At 39.1% G+C, this 24,814-nt stretch overlaps 1 protein-coding gene and 1 long non-coding RNA gene across 2 annotated transcripts in view; one reads left to right on the top strand and one right to left on the bottom strand.

Moving 5' to 3' along the window:
* Positions 1-24,814, top strand: part of dachb (dachshund b) — a 93,566-nt gene that overhangs the window by 61,430 nt on the left and 7,322 nt on the right. The window contains exons 3-11 of the mRNA XM_007568154.2: positions 8,226-8,336; positions 14,987-15,208; positions 17,507-17,676; positions 18,672-18,777; positions 20,007-20,081; positions 22,831-22,931; positions 23,530-23,677; positions 23,749-23,919; positions 24,629-24,694. Of these exons, the coding sequence (XP_007568216.1) occupies positions 8,226-8,336; positions 14,987-15,208; positions 17,507-17,676; positions 18,672-18,777; positions 20,007-20,081; positions 22,831-22,931; positions 23,530-23,677; positions 23,749-23,919; positions 24,629-24,694 (1,170 nt within the window). The remainder of the gene's footprint in view (positions 1-8,225; positions 8,337-14,986; positions 15,209-17,506; positions 17,677-18,671; positions 18,778-20,006; positions 20,082-22,830; positions 22,932-23,529; positions 23,678-23,748; positions 23,920-24,628; positions 24,695-24,814) is intronic.
* The window catches only part of LOC107838187 (uncharacterized), a 42,649-nt gene continuing 26,591 nt past the window's right edge, over positions 8,757-24,814 (bottom strand). Inside the window, exon 2 of the long non-coding RNA XR_001664234.1 lies at positions 8,757-9,692. This is a non-coding gene — a long non-coding RNA (uncharacterized LOC107838187). The remainder of the gene's footprint in view (positions 9,693-24,814) is intronic.

Here is a 24,814-nt window from a genome sequence, read left to right as displayed (position 1 = left end):
TAAGTCTTAATATTGCCAAAAAAAATCACTGAAAAAGTTTTAATATTGCGAGAATAAAGTCATCATGTTCCGAAAATAACAATAGTATGTCAAAGTAATACAAGAATAAAGTGGAAGGACAGAAAATCATATTAAGAGAATAAAGTCTAAATAATATGAGAATAAACTCATAAAATTACCAAAATAAAGTTGGAATATTACGAGAAAAAAACTCATAGTTTTGTGAGAAAAAAGATTTTAAAGTTCAAGCTCTGAATTATTGTCAGATCTTCCTCACTGTAAAGCTCTGAAGTCTCAGTTCAGATGTTAGTTTGAAACCAACATCATGTAAACATCAAATAATTCGAATTAAATGGTTTTACTCATGGAAAAACTATTTCTAGATTATTTTCTTAGCTTTTTCACAAATAATGGTTAATTTCTTCCTGCATTAACACATTGAACTTAACTGTAAATTTAATGTTTATCAGCTGATGTTACTGTAAAATGGTTAAAATAAAATGGCAAACTTAAATACATTTTATTTTATTTGCTATTCCAGTAATGTTAACAATGTAAACTAATTGGAAATGATGCTAATCATTTTAAGTATGCTAGCTGGTTTTGACATGTTGTTATGGGTGGCCCCAAATGAAAATCTGTTTGGGGCCCCAAAAATGCTTTGATCGGCCCTGTATCCTCTAACTTCCATCTCCTTCTACATCACCATCACTTCTTTAATGGAGACATTCTCCAAACTTCCCTCCATCTTCTCACCTCTCTAATCTGTTTTTCCTCCCATCCTGCCAGTTTTCATCCATCCATCCATCCATCCATCTGTCCGTCCGTCCATCCATCCCTCCTTCCCTCCATCCCTCCTTCCATCCCCTTGACAGTGACTGTTGGCCTCCTTCTCCCCTTCTTTCTCTCCGGGATAAATAAAACATGCTTGTGTTTGGTGACATATGGACACAGCTCACTGTGGCATACTAATCACACACACACACACACACACACACACACATACACACACACACACACACACACACACACACACACACACCTGATCTATAAGTGTGTGTGTGTTTGTTGAGCATTAGTGGAACCCAGAGAAAACATTTGCTCACTTATGATCGCTCATTAGCCTTCACACACACACTACATATATAACCACACACACACACACACACTTGGCAGTCGTCGGATGTCGCATTCCGCCTCGGCCGCACACACGCAGAGTCGGTCGTCTTAGCGGCCCCGCGTCCATGGAGACGCCACGTTGCCGGGGGAGACGGGCTGTTGTTTACGACCTCGCGGGCGCCACGTCGATGGGGGGCATCGGCCGATCGCAGATGGACATTTATCACACCGTTAGAAAGAAAAAACACGGAGGAAGGAGGAAGGACTGGAGCAGAGGACCAAGAAAGTTCAAGAAGGAAGAAAACAAAATTAAATAAGACCATCGTAGATGTGAAAAACTGCAAAAAGGAGGTGAAGAGAGACATTTATATGAACAAAAAAACGGAGGAAGGTTGGGAAAAGTAAAAAGGATAGAACACAAAGATCAGAGAGGCTTTAGACAACAACAAGAGAGTGATATCAGTTTAATTGGCCTCATCTTCCTCAACAAAGACGCTGTGATGATAAGCGTGGGAGTGTGTTAGTGTGTGTGTGTGTGTGTGTGTGTGTGTGTGGTAACCTATGCAGGGTGATGCGGCACTCATTTGACTTGTTAATTCACTTCAGAAACAGCTCAATGCTTCGCCTTGTCCTCCAACACACACACCACACACACACCACACACACACACACACACCTGCACAGACCGCTGGAACATAAACGCATATTTATTTTCATTTATCGCCTCTAACTTCATATTTTGGAGACTCAAACACAGACACACACACGCATGCACGCACACACACGCGCACACACACACACACTCCTGAAAAGCGTTCAGCCTCTTCCTGAAAGAAAACCCGGGTGTGAGGACTCTGCGGCGCACCTGCAGAGAATGAGATGAAGACGAGGAAGAGGAGGAAGGCCGGAGAGCTCTGGAGTCACATCAAGTCTTTTTCATCTTCCTCCCCCTCTTCCTCCTCCTGCATCACTTTGTGCTGCTTTCCCCAAGAAACGCTGTACTCGAGGCATTTAGCAGCAAGCGCCCCCCACTGGTGCAGTCTGGAAATGTTTACTTTGAAATGCATTTAAATTATAATTATGTTTTTATGAATCTTCGTCACGGCAGATGTTGGTTGGTTGGATGTTGACACAAACATCAGATACTTTACATGACTTACACTGCAAAAACACAACATATTACCAAGTAGTTTTGGTTTTTGTAGTGCAAATATCTTAGTACACTTGAAAAATGAGAAAACTAACTTACAAGTAACTTCTCAGCAAGATATAGGATCTTAAGTAAAGTATTCCTTAATACTGATGACAATCTCTAGTTCCAATTGCAGATTATTTAATTAGAAACATGGGAAAAATATCTTGTTGGAAGTGAAATAATCTGCCAATGGAACTGGACCTTTTTCATAAAAATTACGGCATTATTTAGTTAAAACAAACCTCTATATCTTGCTGAAAAGTGTTTTTTAAGTTAGTTTTGTCTCATTTCATGTGTACTAAGCTTTTTCCCCTAGAAACCAGGCCAGAACTACTTGGTAATATTTAGTATTTTTGCAGTGTACATATTTAAAAGTTCAGCTGAAGCATGACTTTTACTTTCTCAGTGACTAAAAAACTGAACTCCTCGAGAATTTCGTTTATAGGATTTTCAAATAAACTTATAATTGATAAATTATATGAAGGAAAAATCAAGTCCAGTATGAACAAAGTGACTTCCTGCTACAACCCTGCAAAACAATTTATGATACAATTTTGTTGGTGTAAAGAGTCGATCAAAAGGTAAATGAGGGTAGAAATTAAAGCCGATTAAAGACTGTTTTTAAAACGTTTTAAAAATAAGAAACTCTCAAAAGTCTTCAGGAATTTATGATAAATTGAAAATGAAGAAAAGCTCCTATTCGATAATTAATTAGCTCACATATTCTGGTCTGATCTGCTAGCTAACCCTATAACGCCTGAGTCAAATATTTTTTTAAGCTCTTTACTTGGTGTTGTACTTTCTCTTTTTTTTCAGTGTGTTTAAGCAAGTAATTGCAAAATGTAGAGTTCATGCGTTTAAACAGAAACAACCATTTAAAGTAACAATGTAACATCATTCTACTTCATAAGGCAGAAACATCAGGAAAGGATCGTTTCTGTCAGGCAGTAGACATGAGGTTTGTGTTGGGTTTGCATTGTAAAGCAATAAAAGTGAAACGTTTTAAGTTTTGAATGCAGATGTTGTTCAAAACATCTCCTCCCCCATTTATTTATTATCTAATTCAATTTCCTTAGAGTTTCCTGTAACAAATCCTGTATATAAATCTTAAGGAGAGGTTTCGTGATTGATCCTTAATAACCAGCTGTAATGCCTCTGGAGTAGTTTACTTATGCAATAACACCCGAGAGCCAAAGAACGTGCAGATACAATTACTTTAAAGTCACTGAGTTTATTAGAAATAGCCCAAAATGGCTGGTGCAGAATGGCTTCAAATGGGCGTCTTGGACAGTCGGTGAAAGCTGAAGATGGGCGATCTAAGTGCCAGAGTGCTGAGCTGAAATCTCTTTGACTCAGCACAAGAGCAATCTACTGCATTTGTAAATTGGCGCTCCTAAGTGCTCGCAAGAATAAAAAGGAAGCAAAACAAACAAAAAAAAAAACATCCAGACGTGTGTTTCTAAATCCAGAACACAAAGAGCAATTCCTCCGTTTCCCTGTTTTGTTTTATTCAAAGTGTCACTCCGTCTCTTAGAGCACTCCTTCAGAAATGTAGGTGCAGTCAATTAAATATTTACAATCACTGGCAAATGGGGAGGGTTTCTCGCAAGCTCAGTAGGGGGTTCAGAGGTCTTGAAGATCGCTAACAAATGTGGAGCCATGAAAGAGCGTCTGATGGGAGCGTGCAGAGAGGACGTCTGAGTTGGTTTTATCTTGCCAAAGTTTGACTTGGTTTTTAGGCCATGAAGCAGAAAAAGGAGCTGCAGATTGATGGTACAGAAAGCTAACTCTTTGCATCATGTTGAAGACTTCTTCACCTGTCCAGGTACCAACTAACATAAAAAACAGGTTTCAAGTGTCTGGCTAAGAGGAACAGATGCATGTTAAGCTAACTGACCAATTCTGAAGTTTATTTTAAACAGCAGAGCTTGAAGTGTGGATTTTCTGTTTCCACTCAACTCAGACCTTTCCACACTAGAGATGGTTTTGAAGTAGATTTTTTTGTAATACTTTTATACCTCACCATCCACGCTACGAAACATATCAATATACCGGCCTACTCTGCCAAATAACAACCACAAAGTTATAATTTTACTGATTTTATAGATTTCTTGATTTTCCATTTATCATCATCTTCAGTCATCGTTGGACCGGTAAAATTTATTGGTTCTTCCAGAGACATCAGGAGTGAACCAAGGTTTCTGGAAAACGGATGATTTTCTAGTACTGGAGTTGGGTCACTTACAGTTTTTTAATCACCAGTTAAGCTTTTCTTATAAACACAACAAGCGTCTGCTGTTCTTTGAAATCCCACAATAGAACAACATAAACTAAGCAAAAGAGAAATAGTTAGGCTCTCAAAATGTTCTTAACCTTTAATGTGACTCTGGTCAAATCCAAACACACAGTGTTTGGATTTGACTTCTGCTTTTCACAAGGTCAGGGGTTCAAACCCCATTTCTCAAAAGCCGGAGTCTTTCAGATATTAGGTGTTGCTGGAATCAAATGGCTTAATTTCCTCTTCAGCATTCAGTCAAGTTGAACAGATTCCTGCAAATGAACCATTTGTTTGATTCAGGTGCGTTGAGATGAATCTAAAAGTTAAAGTAGACTTGCCCTTGAGCATAATACCCCTAACTAGGGTCTTCTTGAGCTGTCTGCAAAGGTCTACATCCCATCCAAATATCTGCAAAGCTTTGTAAAACAATGACATTTGTTAAGAAGTACAATGAGGAGAGATTCTTTTGTTTTTCCTATATGGGTAACTTATTTCTCAAGAATTACAAGGACATTGGTTTTCTGGTCGAGAAATCTTTTTATTCTTTTTAAACTGTTCCTTTTTCTTCTCCTATGAGGTGAAAACCTTCTTTACTCTCATTTGAAAATAGTATTAATGTGGCTGCTTGTGTTTGTGGACATGGAGAGATAACGTTACGACGTTTCATCAGAAATCCGTCTATAAGTCAAACTTTCCAGCTGAACCTGAGGTGTTCTTGTAACATTTATTTAATGTCAGAGAATCAAAGCATCTCTTTGATCGTTTTCTTTCAGTTGGCAAGAGTTTTAACTGCAGTAACATATTCTGAGTTTTGTAGCTTATGGGTTAATGCCAAACTGTACATCTCCAAAAATAAACTTTTCATCAGTTTTTAATGATAATGTTGCTCTGGATCCCATATTGCTTGCTTTTTTTGGATAGCCTGTGTATTTAAATACCATATTGCAGCCCAACCCGAGGAAACATAGCTGAAATAAAAGTCATGAAGATGCTGCAGATTAGTGCATCAAAGCCAAAGTCAGTCACAGCAAAGTTTAGATTCTAATGTTTTCTGTTTTATGATGATGACTCACTGCTTTTCTTCTCAATTTGTGTAATGCGTCTTTTTATTTTCTCCCTCTTACGACTTCTTCTTTCCTCTATCCGCCCTTCGAAAAGCATTATGATGCACAGGAACGGAAAAACAGATGGGTAAATGAGGTGCAGACAGGCCACAGGGGAACACTGACACACACACACACTCTCCCAGGTACACAGGAAAATATATATTCTCTCCCCACACACACACACACACAGAGAGAGAGAGGTCTATATGGTGCTGGTGTCTTTGAAGCAGTCTGTCAATCAATCACACACTAATTCCCCAGGTTCCGTGGTCGCCATTTACGACGGGGGTCGATGCTCGGTAACCGTGGACACAGCGGACAGCCATCGATCTGAGACAGAAAGAGAAGCAGAGCAGTGTGTGTGTGTGTGTGTGTGTGTTTGATAGTCATGATGGAGAACAGCATTGTGGCTCTGCCCTCAATATTGATCGACTCCTGGTTGCACTGAGGCGAAGCGGGCGTTCTGACTCTGTGTCCGAATCTGTGTGTACTTGATTGAGCATGTGTGTGTGCTGGTGTGTGTGTGTGTTTATCTATGTATCTCTACACATGAAGTGTGTTGGAGGGTCAAGGTGTTCTTCAGAGCAGTAATCAATCTGTAAATACAGTTTTGACCCCACACAGGGACTTCATTTTCTTCTTCTGTTCCTAAGTACTCTCTCTCTTAAACTTCAAACTCCTAAACTTCAACTTGAAGACCTTGTTGCATGTTTTCAGCAGCTGCTGCTGCGTTCACTTATAATGTATTGTCAGCTGAAAATCCACGTCTTTTTAAGAGATGTCATAAAAATGTATTTTCCAAAAGTCTACTTCATCGAACACTGCTCACCCTGAAGTACCGTTTCCCACCGGTGGTGAGACTCGTGATCATTCATAGTTGAAACAATCTCCCATCACCAGCCTGGTCTGCTACTCTGCAGGTGTTTCCAACTTCTTTGAGGCCGACTCAAAGTTTTTGTCAAAGACCTTTGCGATCACAAAAGTTACTACAGTCCCTAGAGCCAAAAAATGCTTCCTTCTTAAGTTTGCCTGTGACCACCAATGGATGATCAATGCCGCAGTGGTTGACACCAATGACCTTCAAGCCACAACAACTGGAAGTCTTCGTAGAAACACTTTCCAGACATTGCCCATCATGACTTCTTTAGGTTTCTCAGGTTTTGGTGGCTTGATGTTTGCCATGATGTGAGCTCACAGTGTGACGTTACTGTTAGCTTACCAAAGGATTGTGTTTGAAATTAATATTGGATAAATGGCTTAAGATCGGGTCACTAGAAAGAAAGCCTGAAGGTACCGGTAGAAAGTTTCTCAGGGTGAGTTGCAGAACTATTTTTGAACATTATTGTGATACATAGCATGACATGAGTGCGATACGCCGGTGACGAGGTGGTGAGCCGCGCTGCGCCCCACGCTGACTAACTGCACCTTAACACCTAAAACAAAATTATTTATGCTGGGCTTTCTACTGCATTTGAAAGAAAATGTTTGTTTTCGTCAAAGCAACTTAAGTCTTTTATCCTAAATTACAAACAGCCCTAAAACGTTATTAGTTCACACAACACGTGTAGTAAAGAACTTATTTTATTTCCATGTTTTATATCTTTGGATCAAAGTCGGTGCCTTTAACATTTCAGTGAAAAAGTGGATGTATACACATATTTATAAGAGATGCACTTCTACTCTGCATCAGTCAGCGGAAAATGTGGCTATATGTATTACTTTGTCTAGGTTAGATTAACCTGCGCACAGCTCTGCCCTTCATACCTCACTCATCCATCCATCCAGTCAACCTTCCATCAATCCATCCATTCTGCTTCAAATTAAATTTCAAACTCCTCCTCCCTCCATCCCTCTCTCCCCTCTACCTTGTTTTCTTTATAGCTTACAGACAACTGTACAGTGTGTAATGGACATTCCTGTGAGGCCGTCAAGCGTGACCGGGGCAAAACCAACTGACCTAAACACACACACACACACACACACACACGAAAGTATGCAGAGATAAGCATGAATGCATACCCCTCTCTCTCTCTTTCTCTCTCTCTCACACACACACACACACATTTAAACATAAAAGCACTCAGCACAATGCAAAAGCTACCCTGCACGCACTCGCACACACACACACAGACAGAGGGTCATCTCTCTCACTCTGCTGGTTGTTGTGTATAGAAGTCAGTTCCAGGTCAGCGCACAGAGCCGAGGATCTTGTTCCTTACAAAAGACTGCGTGTACATGTGTGTGTAGCTGTGTGTGAGTTAATGTACACCAGGCCTGAGGTGTCTAAAACTGCTCTAAGCACTCGCGTTGAAAAGAGGGTTTGACATCGACCCGTCTTGACCGTCACTGCGTGTGCAGAAAGGCATCCTGGGTAACAGCAGGCCGTGGCTAGACTGCTGGTTTGTGATTGGCTCGCTGTGAGGAACATTAGAGTTGATGGGTTTCAAATCAGCTGACTGTACTCACAACCAGATGACTAACAGTAGTGATGTGTGTGTGTGTGTGTGTGTGTGTGTGTGTGTTTAAGGACTGACCGCGGCCGCCATGGCAGAGCTCCAGAAGCTGCAGAAGATGAAGATGATGATGAGTCTCCAGAACGGCAACGAGTCCGACAACGATGACCTGCACTCCAACACAGGTGCTGCACGCTAACGCTAACACAGGCATGCTGGGAAACAATGAGTAAAGTTGCTTCTCTCAGTCTGACTCAGGAGAGGAGTCCAAATATGGGGACACTGTGGAAGTTTTGTGTGAACATTAGCAATAATCTAGAGAAACCCCTGGAGACGAGTTAAACTTTTTAAGGCCGTTTGTTCTTTCTGTGCGCTGTAATGAACTCTACACCCACCTTATCAGGCCTTCACACTGTTAGTTTGTGTTCGCATCAGCAAAATGAACAAAACTAACCGTATCAGCAACTTGAGAAACTGGAGGAATGGAAGAAGAAAGGAGCTTGTAATAACCCTGGAACTAGCCTGGGAAACATCTGGTTTACTGTGTTCTCTGGATAACAAGGACTTCGTCAGCACAACTTCTTTAAATTGGTCTGCTTTTCTTGTTTTTTGAGAAAAATTATATTGATTTCTTGTATGTCTGGTACATATGAAGTAGACTTTGACTTGCATGTCAATCAAGTGTAAAGAAACCAGAAGGAAGTCTGAATCTTTAAAGTGTTTGTCTCCTTCTTGTTCTCTAAATTCAGTTGCTTGATTTCATTTTGACTCTTTATTTTGCTCGTTGCCTCTGACTCGACGCAACGAGTCAGAGGCAACTGACTCCCAAACTTTGGGGCCCAGGCAGAAAAAATGACAATAATAATCAAGATTTAAATTCATCTGTAGTTGCATCTTATTCTAGTTTTTTATGTTTTTATATTAGACCCAGAAAACCCTAAAAAATAAAATAATGTCCAGAAGGAGATTTGTTGAATAAGCTCTGTAGGTTTAGTTCAAAACAAATAACATCATATTATTATATAGATTAATTAGTGACATATTTAAACCTTTATTACTTGTAGTTTTGACTCACAGACAAAAACCCAAAATTCAGTGTCTCAGAAAATGAATCTAATCAATAAAAGTTTATATTTTGTGCAATCAGCCTGGTTCTGCTGAGGTTCTGGAAGCCCAGATTGGATTGAAAGTTGCCTTCAGGTCAACTGACTCTTCTCTTCACAACAGCCAGTAGAGTCTCTATGGGGTTAAAGGTCAGGCCAGTTTGCTGGCCAATCAGGACCAGGATCACCATGGTGATTGGACCGGCTGGTGGTACCGTTAGCAGTGTGGGTCGGAACCAAGTCCAGCTGGAAAATGAAATCAGCATTTGTAGAAAACGTGTCAGCAGATGGAAGCATGAAGTCTGAAACGTCCGGCTGCATTGACTGAGGATTTCAGGAAACCCGGTGGACCAGAACCAGCAGCTGACATGGCGACCCAAACCGAGACCGACTGGAGACTTCAGTCAGCCTCTCTACTCTTCCTCCAGATGATGGGACCTCGATTTCCAAATGAAATGGAGAATTTATTTTCATCTGGAAACAGGACTGTGTAACGAGCAGCAGTCCGGTTCTGGTTCCCGTAAACCCAGAAAAGTCGGGTTTTTCTGCCCATTTCTCGGATTCGTTGGTCCCTCCTGGTGAAGCTTCTCCAAATTCCTGATTGGATTGTGACTGACAGACTTCTCGTTGTGCCAGAAGTCTGTGATTCCCTCTCTGCTGATTCCCATGATTCAAACTGCAACGTTTTTGTTCCTTTTGAAGAAGGCGGGTTTTTACCCGACGCCTGGACCAAAAACCGTTTGGTAAAGTCAAAGTAAATGAAACTCCATTCAGGTCTGAACTGTTCTCGTTTTTTTACACGTTACCTATAAAACTTGGACACTCAATCTCTTCTGTTTGTTTCTCTGAATTATTTAAGAAGCGAAAAACAAAAAGCAGAAAGGAAATAAAGGAAGGAGCGATCCTTTCATTTGTTTCCACCCTGGTTCTTCTCCGTTTTCTCCTTTTCTTCAGCTGACCTGGCAAATGGGTTGATAGAGTTACTCTTCCTCTCTACTGTCATTTCATTCTTTCGCCAAGTCGTTTTTTATTTATTCCCTCCTGCTCTCTTTTTTTCTACGCCTCCTTCTGTCTTCTTTTCTTTCATTCGGAGTGATTTTTGTGCGCTCGCGGTGAGCCTCCCTTTCATTGTCCGACCTTGTTTTCTTTGTGCGAGACACTCACACCGGCCTGGGAAACTGTGGCGGACAATAGAAGAGAGGAACCAGCGTATGAAATGAAAAAGAAAATAAAACGAGGGAGGACACAGGAGGAGGTGGGGGAGAGAAAGGGATATTTAGGGCGAGAGGAAAAGGGGGGAGAGACAGAAAAGATGCTGTGGCGTTTGGCTCGGGCCTGTTCGGCACGCAGTGACAGAATAAAAATGAGAAAAACACAGATTGGAGCGAGGGATGAATGACAGGAGAGATGGAGAGAAAAAAACGAGTTTCATGTCAACGGAAACCGTCTCGGTGTCACAAGAGGAAGAGAGTGAAACTAGGTGGAGCTGAGGAATAAAAGTCAAATAATCGTGATAAAGAAAAGATAAACGGGGCGAATAAAAGGGGAAGAATGGGAAAAAACAGACTGAATTGTTGGTTAAATAATGAGATTTTATTCCAGATTCCTGTGGGAAACAAACAGCAAAGGCTCCTAATGCACAACTATTCAACATTAAACCCTTAAATAAATCTGCACTGGCCACTATAAAGCTCAACTAAATGTTCTTTAAGGGTTTTTAGTTTATAATTTGCAGAAGTAAACCGGTTCTGGTCCTGCAGATCACAGCAAAGAACCGGTTTGGTTTTCCACAGCAGGAGAAACGTCGTTTTCACACAAACTCTGGATGCCTCGTTTCGCCCACGCCCCACAGTGAAATCACTGGTTAGCATCTTTTAGCTCCCCACTCGTCAGACCCAGGTGTGCAGAAACAGGACGTATCTAAAGGCTGGAAGATAAAAACACATCTAGGTCCAGATATTCTAGATATCTGGTTCTAGAACAGATCTAGATCTGTTAAGATAACTTTTGCTGGCCGATAAATTGTCCTACAAGTTGTTGCAATAATAATAATGTTGTTTTGAGAACATTTTCCAGTAATATAATGGTACTAATGGCATAGTAAAGCAAGAACGCATTCTCAATAAATTTAAATTTCAATGAAAATTTAACATTTTAAATATCCAAAATCAATAAACGAAACAACAGAAATGAATTAAAAAGTCTGTAAACAAAACTGTTTATCAAATAAAGTTCAGACCAAAGTACCAAACTTAAGACTTTTATCCTCCTGCTTTTAAGAGAGAGAGAGAAAAGAGATGCAAAGGGAAATGATTGAACTTGTTTTAATTCATTGTTATTATTTATTTATATATTGATTATTGCAACAGGAGACTTTGATGTAGAAATTGCATTTCAGCAAATTTCTAAGAATGAATAGTAAAACGTGTTGAAGCCATCAGCTCAGTGTTTGGTCCTCTAACCAGGTGAATTTCTTCCAGTTTCAACTAAATGTAGCTCTGCTAAATTTGGAAAACTGCAATAATACCCAAACTTTAGCTGGTTATTCAAACATTACGCTGAAAAAGCTCCAAGATGTAGGTGCACCAGACTGAAAGACAAAAAAAAAGATGTGGAAAAGACCAAAAAGTGACAGAGGCCAAGCAAAAAAAGCAAAAAAAAAAAAAAAAGAGCCAGAGAAAGAGCGAGAACATCTGCCCATCTGTTTATTCTTCTTTTCTTCCCCGGTGTAAATGGCAGCAGCGATGAGGCCCAGCTGTCGTCCACACACACCGAGCGCAGGGAATTCAGTAGGCAATAATAGAGAGAGACGGTCGCTAATTCAAACTAATGGAGGGAGATGAAGATGGATGAGCGCGAGAACAGTGGAGCGGAGGCAGAGGTGTGGAGGGCGAGCGAGGCAGGATCACACAGAGGAGGAGAGAGAGCGAGCGGCGTGAAGAGAGACGGCCATTAAATACATTTTCCAGTCAAACAGAACGTTGTCATTGTTAATAATCAGGCTGAGTTAGCTGACACAGTGGGAGGCTTTTAATAATTTATTAATGTCATAAATTCATCTGACTCCGCTTAAAACATCAATTGTCTCTGCTGGTTAATAATCAGGGCGTTTAAAATGCTGGAAAGCTACAATAAATGTTTTTTTTTTTTTTCATGACGTTTAGATTTTGTTCGATTTCCTGCTGTAAAAAAAACTGGTTTTAGAGCCAAAACGCGATTAAAGACGAGGTATTGTTTTCTCTCATCTCGTGTCTGGTGCAACAGAGTGTTAAGAAAAAAGAAAATTACAAGAATAAAATCATAATATTACAAGAATGTTGAAATAATGAGAGAGTAAGGTAGCAGTAATGCGAGACTAAAGTCAATATTACATATAAAAAGGAAAAAGTTAAATATTAACAGAATAAAGTTGGATTTTTATGACAATTTTTGTAATCCTATGCTATTGCATTATTTCAACTTCATTCTCATATTTTAACTTTATTGTTGTAGATGTTTAGTCTCATAATTTTCTTAGCATGGCTCTAATATTCCGCAGCTTGGAGCCATCTAGTGGCTCAAACTGAAAATTGCAACAAAATACTCAAAACCAAGTGAAAAAGAAACATTTCTAGCTGTTTATCTTCTGTAGAAACGTAAACAGCAGGAATAGATCAGCAGTTTTTTGTGTTTTTAAGATGGTTTTTTATAGTAGAGATTCAGACTATAATTCAGATCCCAAATCAAAATCAAAACCATCATTAGATTTCAATACATTTTTTTGCGGTTACGCATTTTCTTGTATTTACGGTAATTTCTTTCAAAGTGTGCAGCTTTTTTACGGTATTTACAACCTATGGAGAAATATCTAATCTCGTCTGTTGTTTTCAATTAAAGTTCAGTTAGTTTGTTTATTTTATTTTATTTTTTCTGCCTGGTGGATATTAGATGTCTGCCTCCGTTTTAGTAAGCCGGAGGGATAGACTTTAAATTTTTCTAATTTTGTCATCATTCAGTCATAAAAATCCAAACATTTAAAGACATTTTGTGTTTAAACGTCTTTATATCCCATAAAGTTTTTTTGGTAATTGTTGTTTGGTTTTCCTGCCGTCCATAAAGTAAACTTTAACCCCAGATCTGCTCTAATCTGTTGTATTAAAGTGCAAAGTTTGGCCTCAACCTGCTGGGTCAGAACCGACCCGACATGCAGAACCAGTCGGGTTCAGCTCATGTGATGAATTACAGGAAACACCATCTTCCCTCTCTCTGGAGAGAACATCTGAAAAATGGTCCAGGAAGAGACTAACACAATTATGAGTAATAGAATCGAAAAGTGCAGAGACCAACGTTAAAGTAGAGGAAAAAGTGGAAGCGGCGGTTAATGTTACTGATTTACCTCCAGTCTGTTTGCTCTCCGATCTGCCCAGCAAGAACGGAGAAAATACGTACCAATTAAAAAGACTTTAATCATCTCAAAACAAAATAATTTAAATACTGAAGACTTACAGATCTATTTCAAAGGATTAAATCAGAAACCGTGGAAAATATTTTTATCTTTAAAACTCCAAATAGTTCATTGGTTTTGTTTCGACTCCTGAGTGTGTCAGGAAAATGTAATTTCATCCAGTTCCAGAAACTAATATAAAAGTGTGGGCTTAGTTAAAAGTATAGGACAGAAATGATTAATAGACCTAATTGTGGTGAACTGATTATTGAAATTGATTGCTAAGTACAGTATACAGACTTTAAAACAGCAGTCAGAGCATTAATCAAGCCAAAACTGTACAAAAAATGTAATAATTTTGCAATTAATATGAAAAAAACCATAAGGGGTGTAAATATATTCTAGGAAGAACTCTATATATTAGCTTCACTTTATTCACTTTATTTCTTTCACTGTAAAAGAAATAAAGTGAAATCTTCTATTAAGCACCTTTTGCTATCCAGTTGTTAATGGTTTAATTCATAAAATAATAAACAGATCAGCCTGTAACGATAAGTCAAGAAAAAAGGGCTGAGCTTTCCAATTACATTTTAGGCTTTAAAATTTTAGAAATAAATGGAGTTGTTTTTGCATCTCTTAATGTATTTCTAATTTTGAAACGCTGTATGAGGGACAATCGGAAGGAAAAAAGGAGTAAATTTCTAACTCAGAAATTTTTAGATTATTTTAAGAAATTTTGTAGAAAAAACTTGGAAATTTCTGAACTTGAAAATCTGAAAATGTGTGAGGAAAACCTCAAAAAGTTTTAGATTGATTTCAGAAATGTTCTAGAAAAAAGTTGGTGAATTTCTCATTTTGAAAAGTTAAAAAAGTTGACTTTTATTCTCTGATTAATAAATTAATTTGTAAATTCATTTGTAAATTTCTTAAATTGTTGGTAAATTGCAGCTTCAGGAAAGTGTGTTTAATACCTTCTTAAATGTCCTTTTAATCTGCCAAACAAGCCTCATCAGAATATATACTGTAATTTATTGAATATGGCTGCACATTGCTGCCCATAAACCATTGTGAATGATGCGTTTTTAGTTATGAGTGCGGATAAATCACAGGTGTCGGCTTGAACCAGCCTGGAGGGACATTTTTCCTGTTCACTGCCTTGAATTGCTGCAACTAGGTTAATACAGCCATCTGGGAACAAACGCGTTAATGTGTGGATACTAGTTAATGCTGGTTATAAGTGAGGAAGGAGAGTCCTGGCTGCCATAGTCTTCATCACTGATTGCATATAAATGTGTGCACCTCTACCCAGGAGGGAGTGAGTGTTCCTGGGATAAAGAGCGCCTGACCAGCCCCCCTGCTGGAGCCCACAGCGGCGGAGGAGGAGGCGGCGGCGGCGCCCCGGTGGTGGGAGGAGGAGCAGCGGGAGGAGGAGGAGGAGGAGCAGCGGGAGGTCCTGGGAGGGGGTCCGCCTTGGGAGCCGTCAGTCAGCAGCAGCTCCAGCAGCAGCAGCAGCAGCAGCTACTGGCCAACAGTGAGTGTTCATCCAGTGATTACCAGGAAGTCCTTAAGAGGACTTACATTCATGTGTTGAAAATTAAATTTAAGTTGGCCTTTTCTTGTGGCAGGAATATTTACTCTTGTAAGATGTTTCTGTCTGACAAAAGTTTGAGTCACAAGCAGACAGCTACCGCTAATAAGCTGCTAATAACCCTTACTCACTAGCTAGTTAGCCAGCTAGCTTTTTTGCATCTGTCTTGGGGAAGTGTAAATTACTACGATGTTCATCTTTGCCACATGACCCACACAAGGCTTAGGGTTTGACAGTAAGTCAATAACAATATAAATTGTGATGTGATCAGTATCAATAGGTATAATTTTCAATAATTCCAATGAACTCCAATCCAGAACTGCACAGCATTATGGGGGATGTAGGTTAGCTAAGCTAGATTGGTGCAATCGACTAACTCACTCACTCTTTGATTACCTAGCAACAACCAGCTGAGCTACTTGTTGTTACCTAGCAACAGCCTGTTGAGTAACTGGCGCAGCAGCAGTTTAAGGTTTTGTCACTGGGCCTCATAACAGCTTAAAAATAAAAACAACATTGCAGAGAGGAAACTGTGGATAAAACAGGAAAGGTCACAACACCAGTTTGGCAGATATTTTAGATATTTAAAACAAAAACCCTAATCAATAATTATTCATATTGACTTATATTGTGATCTGTTTTTCAGCTATATCGTCCAGCCCTAACGAGGCTAAGTGCATTCTGGGTAAAAAAGCTGGGCACTATGATGAAAACCCGCAATTTTCTTTTATACATTTCTGTCATGATACAAGTCTTAAATTTCACTCATAATGGTCTTAAAGAGTCTTAAATTTGAGTTGGTGAAACCGGCAGAAACCCTGGATAACACTCCAAGCTTACACACACACACACACACACACACACACACACACACACACACACGCATTCACATTGTGTGTTTAAAAGATGGCAATATTTGTTAATGTACGCCATTTAATCTGTCCCCATCTCCTGTATTACCACTCTGCTTGGATTAATCAGCACACACTCTACTAAATGACTCAATTCATCAACACCACCATTACACACACACACAGGTCACACACACATATGGGCAGGCAAACAAACAGATACTCGGCCCTTTCTTTCTGCAGAAGTAATGCATTTGTACTCTCACACCGGGCAGCAGGAAGCGACAAACACTCACATTGATTATTCTATCACTTCAGTCATCACAACAGCAATCAGTGTTATTGTTTCATTGCAAAGAAAGCTGCCATATGTGTGTGTGTCCGTGGAGCGGGAGAGCCACTCTGAAAATGGGGACTGTTTTTAGGGCAACAGGGTCATCGAGGTCAAAGGTTAAAGCTTAAATGTTTCATGTTGTCGGGCAGTTTTTAACATCAACCAAAGATAACCAGAGTAAAAAGAAAGTGATTGTATTCACCGAAGGCAAAAAAACATCAATCTATGGAGGACCAAAAGGGCCAAAATTAAATAATTTTTTAAAATTTATTTTATTTGGGCCAAAATTAAATGCATAACAAAACAAATCGAAGCTGTTATAAAAAAAAGGCCAAAATTAAATTGTTTTTTTTTTTTCTTGTTCATACCAGTTTTGACTTGGTCTTTTTTTTTTCTAAAAACAAACAAAAAAATTACACAAAATATTTTAAAAAAATTGGCACTTATCGTTCCTTCTGTGAGTTGTATGAAAAAACAATGAATTTTAAATTGTTTTAATATGAAAATATAGTGATATTAGCAGAATAAAGAGACAACTTTACCAGAACGTCTTAAAAATTACAATAAAAAGTGATTTAATAAGAAAAAAGCTTCTATAAAGTTATCAAGATCTGACGTGAGAAGCTCAGTTTTTTGTTGTTGTTTTTTTTTTTAAATATACAGCTATTTGCACAAATTTTCTCCTAATATTACAACTTTATTGTAGTAATATTAAAACTTGTAATATTTTGACTTTATTCTGATAATTAAAGAACTCCACTACACTAGATTAGCAGGAACAGAACCCAGGAAATAATTAAACACAAATTTAAAATTTAATCAATCATCTGCATTGGTTATTATTGTAAGTGTAGAAATTCTGGCCCAGCCTTTTAAGAATGAATTTCATTCAGACACATGGAGCTTTTAACGACACATTGCAGCATCTTAATCATCAAAATTATGGATTTTGAACCAAAATAAGTTCTATCACCTTATATTTCGCATCAAGTTAGAACAATAAAGATTTCACAGTTTAAAAAGAGTAACAACTTCCTCTTCCTGCTTTTGTCTCAGGGTTGGACCTGCCATTCATGATGATGCCCCACCCTCTGCTGCCCATGGGGCTGCCGCCTGCGTCCGTGGCCATGGCCATGTCCCAGATGAACCACCTCAGCACCATCGCAAACATGGCCGCCGCCGCGCAGCAGATACACACACACGTTCACCGCGCACCTGTCATCAAGGTAACACCAGCAGAACTGATCGCAGAGCAGATTGGTCTGTTTTAGTCAAGTTCCAGTCCATTTGTTGAGAAAGTCCGGTCCATTTGTTTAGAAAATCTGGTTCATTTGTTCAGAAAGTCTGGTCCATTTGGGGAAGTGTGAACGGTCAATCGAACTCTGATGCAAACTCTGGTCCAACTATAAGTCTCGGTCTCGGTTCGGTTGAAATGAACTTTGGTGCGGTTCAAGTTCATATGTGAATCCCAAGCAGACTGGAAAAAGACTTCAGCGCAGGGCATTCTGGGTAAATCCATCCAAAACAAACCAATGTGTCTAACACCAATGGGAGAAATGTTTCGCAGTCTTTTACCAAAGACAAAAGTTAAATCCTTCAACCACAAAAATCAGACACTTCATTTTTGTTTACAATTTGTGAAGAATGAAGTTGCGTTATTCTCTCATTCAGAAGTTTTTGTGTCGTTTCCTTCAATGTCTCTTGGTGCAGCGCCCCTACAGGCGAGGAGGGGAACTGGTTTTTGAAATTGTTTGGTTTGTTTGACATAGAGCAGTGTGAAAGTGAACCACATCAGCTGAAAATGTAATAAATTCTTCAATTTTGGTAAATCAGGTGTGAAAGCATCCCGAGATGGCTTTTTAAGCACAAATTTTGGGCTTTTTTTGTATTACGTTTAACTTGGGAAGCTTATATTGTCAGTAATCATCAAGAAAGCTCAACTGATTAAACTTGTTTGCTTTATAGAACATTCTGAGAGAACGTCTGTCAAGACAAAACCAAAATTAGTTGATTAGTTAGATTAAAACCCATCAGTGAGTTAATCGTCCCATTATTTTCTTTATATTTTTAGCCTCCGTACCAATTAGTCAGAACATTATGACCATTGAACCTCTAAAGAATACCTGTTGTGACCCACTAACTAAACATTTGAGGGAAAACTTTTTTGTTTTTTCTTTCTCTAACTTGTTGGTGTGTGACGCTTCTCTTCCTGTGTTTTTAGGAAAGAGTGTGTGACAGCCCCTCTCTGTCTCCATCTGTTGATGAAACCAACACTCCTCTGCAGTCACAGCCCAGCAGCTCGGCCTCCAGCTCGCCTGAAAGACTGGGTACGCACGCGCACACCCACACACACACACACACTCTATTTCACATTGAACTTTTTAGTCTTCACAGCATGTTTGTACATTAGCTAAACACTGACAAATGCAACCATGAGAGGCTTTTTTATGCCGTCGATCAGTGGAGAAGTAGCTGCCTGTCAAAGGATTGGGAGGTTGAATCCAGTTTTACCCAACAAATGTTCAAGACGTCGAACCTCAAGTTGCCTCTTGATCTGTGAATCTGTGTAAAGGGTTTGGGTTAATGGGACTTGCAGTATAAAGTAAGAATAAAACATTGAGAGTATCCTTAAATTTTAATTTGAATGATCCGACAAATAAAATTAGAGATAAACTCCACCGTTTTAATGTTCTGAATTTGGTAAAAAAAAAAAAAAAAAAATGTCTGAAAACTTCCTAATTATGACAAGGTTACTGAGATGGACACCTTTGATGAAAAATCAAAATTCTTTATCACGATAAATATGACCCCTTCGCTCCAGAATTGGCTGATTTGTCTTTCAGCTTCACAAAGTGCGTTTTCTTGTGAATATTTTAGAAGATCTCATTATTAGGAGTCACGTTCCACAAAAAAATCTGAACATGAATCGCAAATATGCCGGTATCCACTTTTCTTTTCCAGTAGCCATTGTACAGCAGTAAATCTTTAGTAAGTAATATTCAATTAAATTTAGTTGCACCACTTTACAATAAGGTGGCTATTAAAAAGTTCATAGCTATATTAATTAATCTCTGAACACTTCATAAATCAGTAATAACAGTTTATTATGCATTACTTAAGAGTGAGAAGGAGACAAAATGTACTAGTTTCTTGCCAAACAGTGAGCCAGGTCTGTTCACCTATATTTTATTAAAAGTGGTTATGCAAACATTTCAGATTTCCCTGTAAGTATAATAAGCATTTGTAAACATAATTTTAACATATATTCTCCTTTTCAACCAGTTATTAATGATTTATGGAGTTCATAGTTGAGCGGATAACATATTTATAAATTATTTATTATCCGTCTATAAGCGAAGTCTCATTGTAAAGTGGCACCAATTTAGTTATATGTGGGATTTAAGCAGTTTTATTACATTTCAGCTCCTTATTTTATAAAAATACTGAAGAACGTTGTTATGAATTTCATGTAGGGGATGGATGTAAGAACTTACATACTGCACATGTTTACGCACACACACCTAGATAATGACTGTGTGTGTCTTTTCTCAAACAGGTTTGGTGTCGGGTGATGCTGATGTTGCACTGACCAACTCTGCTGCACCCATCAAGAAAATAACAAAGGACAAAGGTTGGACCACACACACACACACACACACACACACACACACACACACACACACACACACACACACACACACTTACTTACACCAGTGAGGATATTCCATTATCCACACTAATCTAAACCATCAACCATTTTCTTTGGACATCTGACAAATTGTTCTCACTTAGGAGGCCTTTTCTCATCCACTGTATCCCTACAAACACTCAGATCAACACAAACAGAGAAACAGAAGCATCAGCCATTGATCAGCTGTCTCTAAACCATCAATCACAGGAAAGATGGATAGATAGGAGGGGAAAAAGGTGGGAGATGGAGTGAAGAAGGCATGGCTAAAAGGGGTCAGCGGGTCATGCACTAAAAGCATGCTGCCCCCTCCCCTTTAAGCCCCTCTGAGTTTTCCATTCTTCTAACGCGGTCCGTTCATCTAATTTTTCACTCTCGCTCCACATTTTATCATTCATGCTCCTGATGTGTCTCTGCAGGCATCAGCAGAGGGAATTAAGATCAATAAGGGCAAAATAAAACGTAAAAGCATCCACCCGTGATTTCTTTGTTTTTGATTTTTTTATGTGGGATTGGAGTTATAAATACACTAAACATGTTCATTATACTTTTAGGGCCTCTTGTCACTTTAAAAAACAGATGTGCAATTATACAACCGAACATCTTTGAAAAGTAGAAGTGGAGCTTCCAGCACAACCAACAAGCAAGTGTTCTCTGGATGGTTAAGTCAACAATAAAACACTTGTGTTTTCCAGCAGCTAAATCATGCTGGCCAAATGTGCTGGAACTCAACTTGTGTTGCTAGGTAACGGCCTGGGGTTGCTAGGTAACAGGGCAGTGCCATAACATTCTGGAGGTTCATTTTTTTTTCCAAACATTAAAGGACATTAACTTATCCACCCCCCCCCCAAACAAAATAAAAAATAAACATTTTTTTGATTTTGTTTTATGCTTGAGCTGTTTTTAGAATCAGTAGAAACCCAAATAAAACAACAAAAATTTGCAAAATGTGAGATTTTGCATAATAGGTCTGCTTTAAAATGCAAGTAAAGATTTTTATGAGCCAATCTTGATCGATTGCATTGTGACTGCAGACTGGAACTGCTGAAAACTGCAACGTCCGCTTTAAGACAAGATCATTTCGTTACATCCAGCTAAAGTGTTCAGCATTTCCAACTTTCTTAAAAGTGAAAGTAAGTTTTTAACAAGACAGATATTTGTTAAAACGACTAGAGTATTTACTTACTCTAACTTACAGCAAAGTTACATTTTAAGCAGAAATAAAGAGAGAAATGCTAGAAATGTTGCAAAAGAATAAATGTAACAATAATTACTGATTTTAAACATAATATTTAAAGTATATTAAGTGTTCTTTAAAATATGTTATTTGAAAATGGCATCAAAACAAATATCATTTATCGCAATCATTTCTAGCAAGCAAAATTTGTATTGTTACAAGCCGAGTTAGTGACCCTTCAAAATAAAAGGTGGGAGACAAACAGGAAGACATTATTTGGTCTTTTAGATGCCAAAATAAATTCTTAATACAAGAAAAAAAGTGGACAAAATTAAACTATTGATGACAACGAAGGAATTTTGGGGCAAAATATGTGAAAGTTAAATTAGCAGAAAACAATAAAGCTGACATAATTTAGCTGAAGGTGAAAGAATGAAAACAAGAAAATTAGGCAAAAAAGTAAAGAAAGTCGAGGATGCAGAGGAGGAAAAAGTGCTGGAGAAAATGAGTGAGTGTGTAATGGTGGAGTCGAGGGATGTATGGATGAAGTGGCAGATAGGGAGTGTGTGTTAGAGTGCATCTTAATCAGCGTTAATTTCACAGCAGAGTTAACCCAGTTGTCGGAGTGTTGGGCATTAAGGGCTGAGCAGACACTGTGACGCACTCGCAATGAACACACACACACAAATCAAGGATGTCTTTAATCCCTGCCAATTAGTACCCCACATGATTGTCTGAATACTAACAACCTCTGAGTGTGTGTGTGTGTGTGTGTGTGTGTGTGTGTGTGTGTGTAATTGATTTCCACGTTGTCGCTTCGCTGTCTTGTAACGTTAGTAAACTCAAACATTTCATAAAGTTTACTGATGACAGCTACACTTCATGAAAATCATCCAGTTTCTAAAAGTGGAGACGCTCCTCCGCCTGTAGCAAACCTCCATCAGGGTTTCATCACAAATACAGTCGATTCTCCTAAAACAAGAAAATGTCCTTAAGAAAATGTATAAACCCTCTTTAAATTGTTTGCAACACTCATAATTATGGTAACTTGCAGGCATTATTCCTATCTAAACCAGAGCTGTAGGTGAAATATTAATGAAACCGTAAATATTTAATGCTCTCCAGGCTTTGTGCTTAACAGAAATCGGTCCGTAGACATTTGATTCTGCCTGCGCTTCAAAACGTCACTAGAAAGTCTCAAAACATACTTAATGTACAGAGTTAGAGCTGCTTGTAGCAACAGCAGAGATGACATCAACGTTGATTCGATCTGGATTAGGAAAACATTGTGTTCAGATTTACAGTGCCTATAAACATTCACTCCTGTTTGCTTTGCCTTCAGAAATCAGGCATGATCAACAAAATTTGACTTTTTTACAAAGAGACATTACAAAACATTTAATGTCAGTGAAAACTGATTTTTGACTAAATATCCACCCCTTCTACAGTATTTTTCATATTTGCTTTATTTGAAACTTAGGAATTGGGTTGACGTTTTTTTGTTTGACCCTCCAGAAGAGTCTCCGTTGGGTCAGACCCTCCCGCCTGGATTTCCTGCTCCGTTTCTGTTTGCCGACGGTCTGTCGTCGGTGGAGACTCTGCTCACCAACATACAGGTATGATGGTTTCAATCAATCAATCAAATTTATATGTGTAGCACATAGAAGCTGAATGCTGCTTCTCCATGTTTAGTTCTGGTTCTGAGAATGCAGAGCAGAACCAGCAGACCTGAGCGGTCTGGAAGGTTGCTATGACGACAGCAGATCTTTAATGTATTGTGGTGCTAAGCCGTTCAGTGTTTTGTAAGCTAACAGTATTTTGAAGTCTATTCTCTGAGCTACAGGGAGCCAGAACCAGGGCGATGTGCTCCAACTTCCTGGTTTTAGTCAGCGTTCTGAACCTGATTGATTTTTTTCAGGCAGACCTGTAAAGATAAATCAATGCGACTAAAGATAAACGCATGGATTAGTTTCTCTAGATCTCACTTAATCCTGGAGATGTTCTTCAGGTGATAGAAGGCTGACTTTGTAAACATCTTTATGTGGCTCTGAAAGTTCAGGTCAGAGTTCATCACTACTTCTTTCTTTCTTTCAAACCCTGTTCTTTAACTATCAGGTCTGTGACATCTTCTGGGTAAAGGATTCGTTTTTTAAGTATTATTTTCCAACCGCAATGTGACCCGTATTGCTCGTCATTTCCTGTCCAACCATTCAGGGCCTGCTGAAGGTGGCCGTGGAGAACGCCCGAGCGCAGGACAAACAGATCCAGGCCGAGAAGAGGGAGCTGAAAATGGAGCTCTACAGAGAACGAGAGATGCGCGAGAGTCTGGAGCGACAGCTCAACTCCGAGCTACAGAGCAGAGGTTGGAAACAAAACTCAGCTTCTCAAATCTGATTCAAAGAGACGCTACATAACAGACATGCCTTTGTCCAGCTTCCATCCAGAAACGACTGAAGAAGGAGAAGAAGGCGAAGAGAAAGCTACAGGAGGCGCTGGAGTTCGAGTCCAAGAGGAGGGAGAGAGTTGAGGACGCGCTCAAACACTCGTCCTCTTCCTCCCCGTCTCCTGAGCCGCTGCACGCCGCCAACAACAACTCCAAGAACGGTACGGCGCCAGCCTCTTCTTCTTCTGCCATTCTTTACCAATGTCTGTTCGTCTCTTCTTCAGACCCTGTAGGTTCAGCATTTGTTCACTTCAAATAACTTTTCAAATAACAGAGATGTGTATTTTAAAAAAAATAGATTTAGATAAAATCTGATTTTAGGAATGAAATTAACAAAAAAGTTGAATCATCTGTTAAGACAACTTTATGTCCTAAAATCAACACCTACATTTTCCAGGAAACTGAAAGCACTTCCTGTTTGATTCATTCAGAGTCTGACAATAAAACATGTCATTTCTATTAGGCTCAATATTATAGATTATCCATTTTTAACAGCCATCACCATCTACAGTAACTCTTTGGAGAATCTGAACTAATATGAATTACAAACTTTGAATTTGAATAATTTCAAACAGTTTCAGATTTCAGGGTCGCTCCATGAACCAAAAGTGTGAAAACAACAGTTGGTATTTTTACCTTCAACACATTCCTCACTGCTTTTCAGCAACTAACGATTTCTGATAAAACCTCAAGGAAGATCATGTTTGCTGCTAATATTCGGGTTGATCTGGGTGTGAAACCATGTAGATATCCAAACACAAACGTCCTTTGTGTCTCAGTTTTCTGTGTGGAACCGGTAACAAGGAGCTGTTGGGTTTTTTTATGGGCCGACCCACTGAGACTCTGTCTTGTCTCTGTGTTTCATGCCAGACGCTGCTGTAGCCGAGGACAAACCTGAACTTAATGGAAACCAGCAAGACAACGGCGCTGTACAAGGTACAAACAACACACACACACACACACACACACACACACACGCGCGCGCGTCACATATTAAGAGATACCATACTGTACACAAGTATGTTCAAAGGCTGAGCTTTACACACACATGGTGGG

This window comes from Poecilia formosa, unplaced genomic scaffold (assembly GCF_000485575.1).
Source record: "Poecilia formosa unplaced genomic scaffold, Poecilia_formosa-5.1.2 Scaffold218, whole genome shotgun sequence".
Lineage (NCBI taxonomy): Eukaryota > Metazoa > Chordata > Actinopteri > Cyprinodontiformes > Poeciliidae > Poecilia > Poecilia formosa.
Note: the sequence above shows the minus strand (reverse complement) of the source record. Positions and strands in the feature narration are given on the sequence as shown.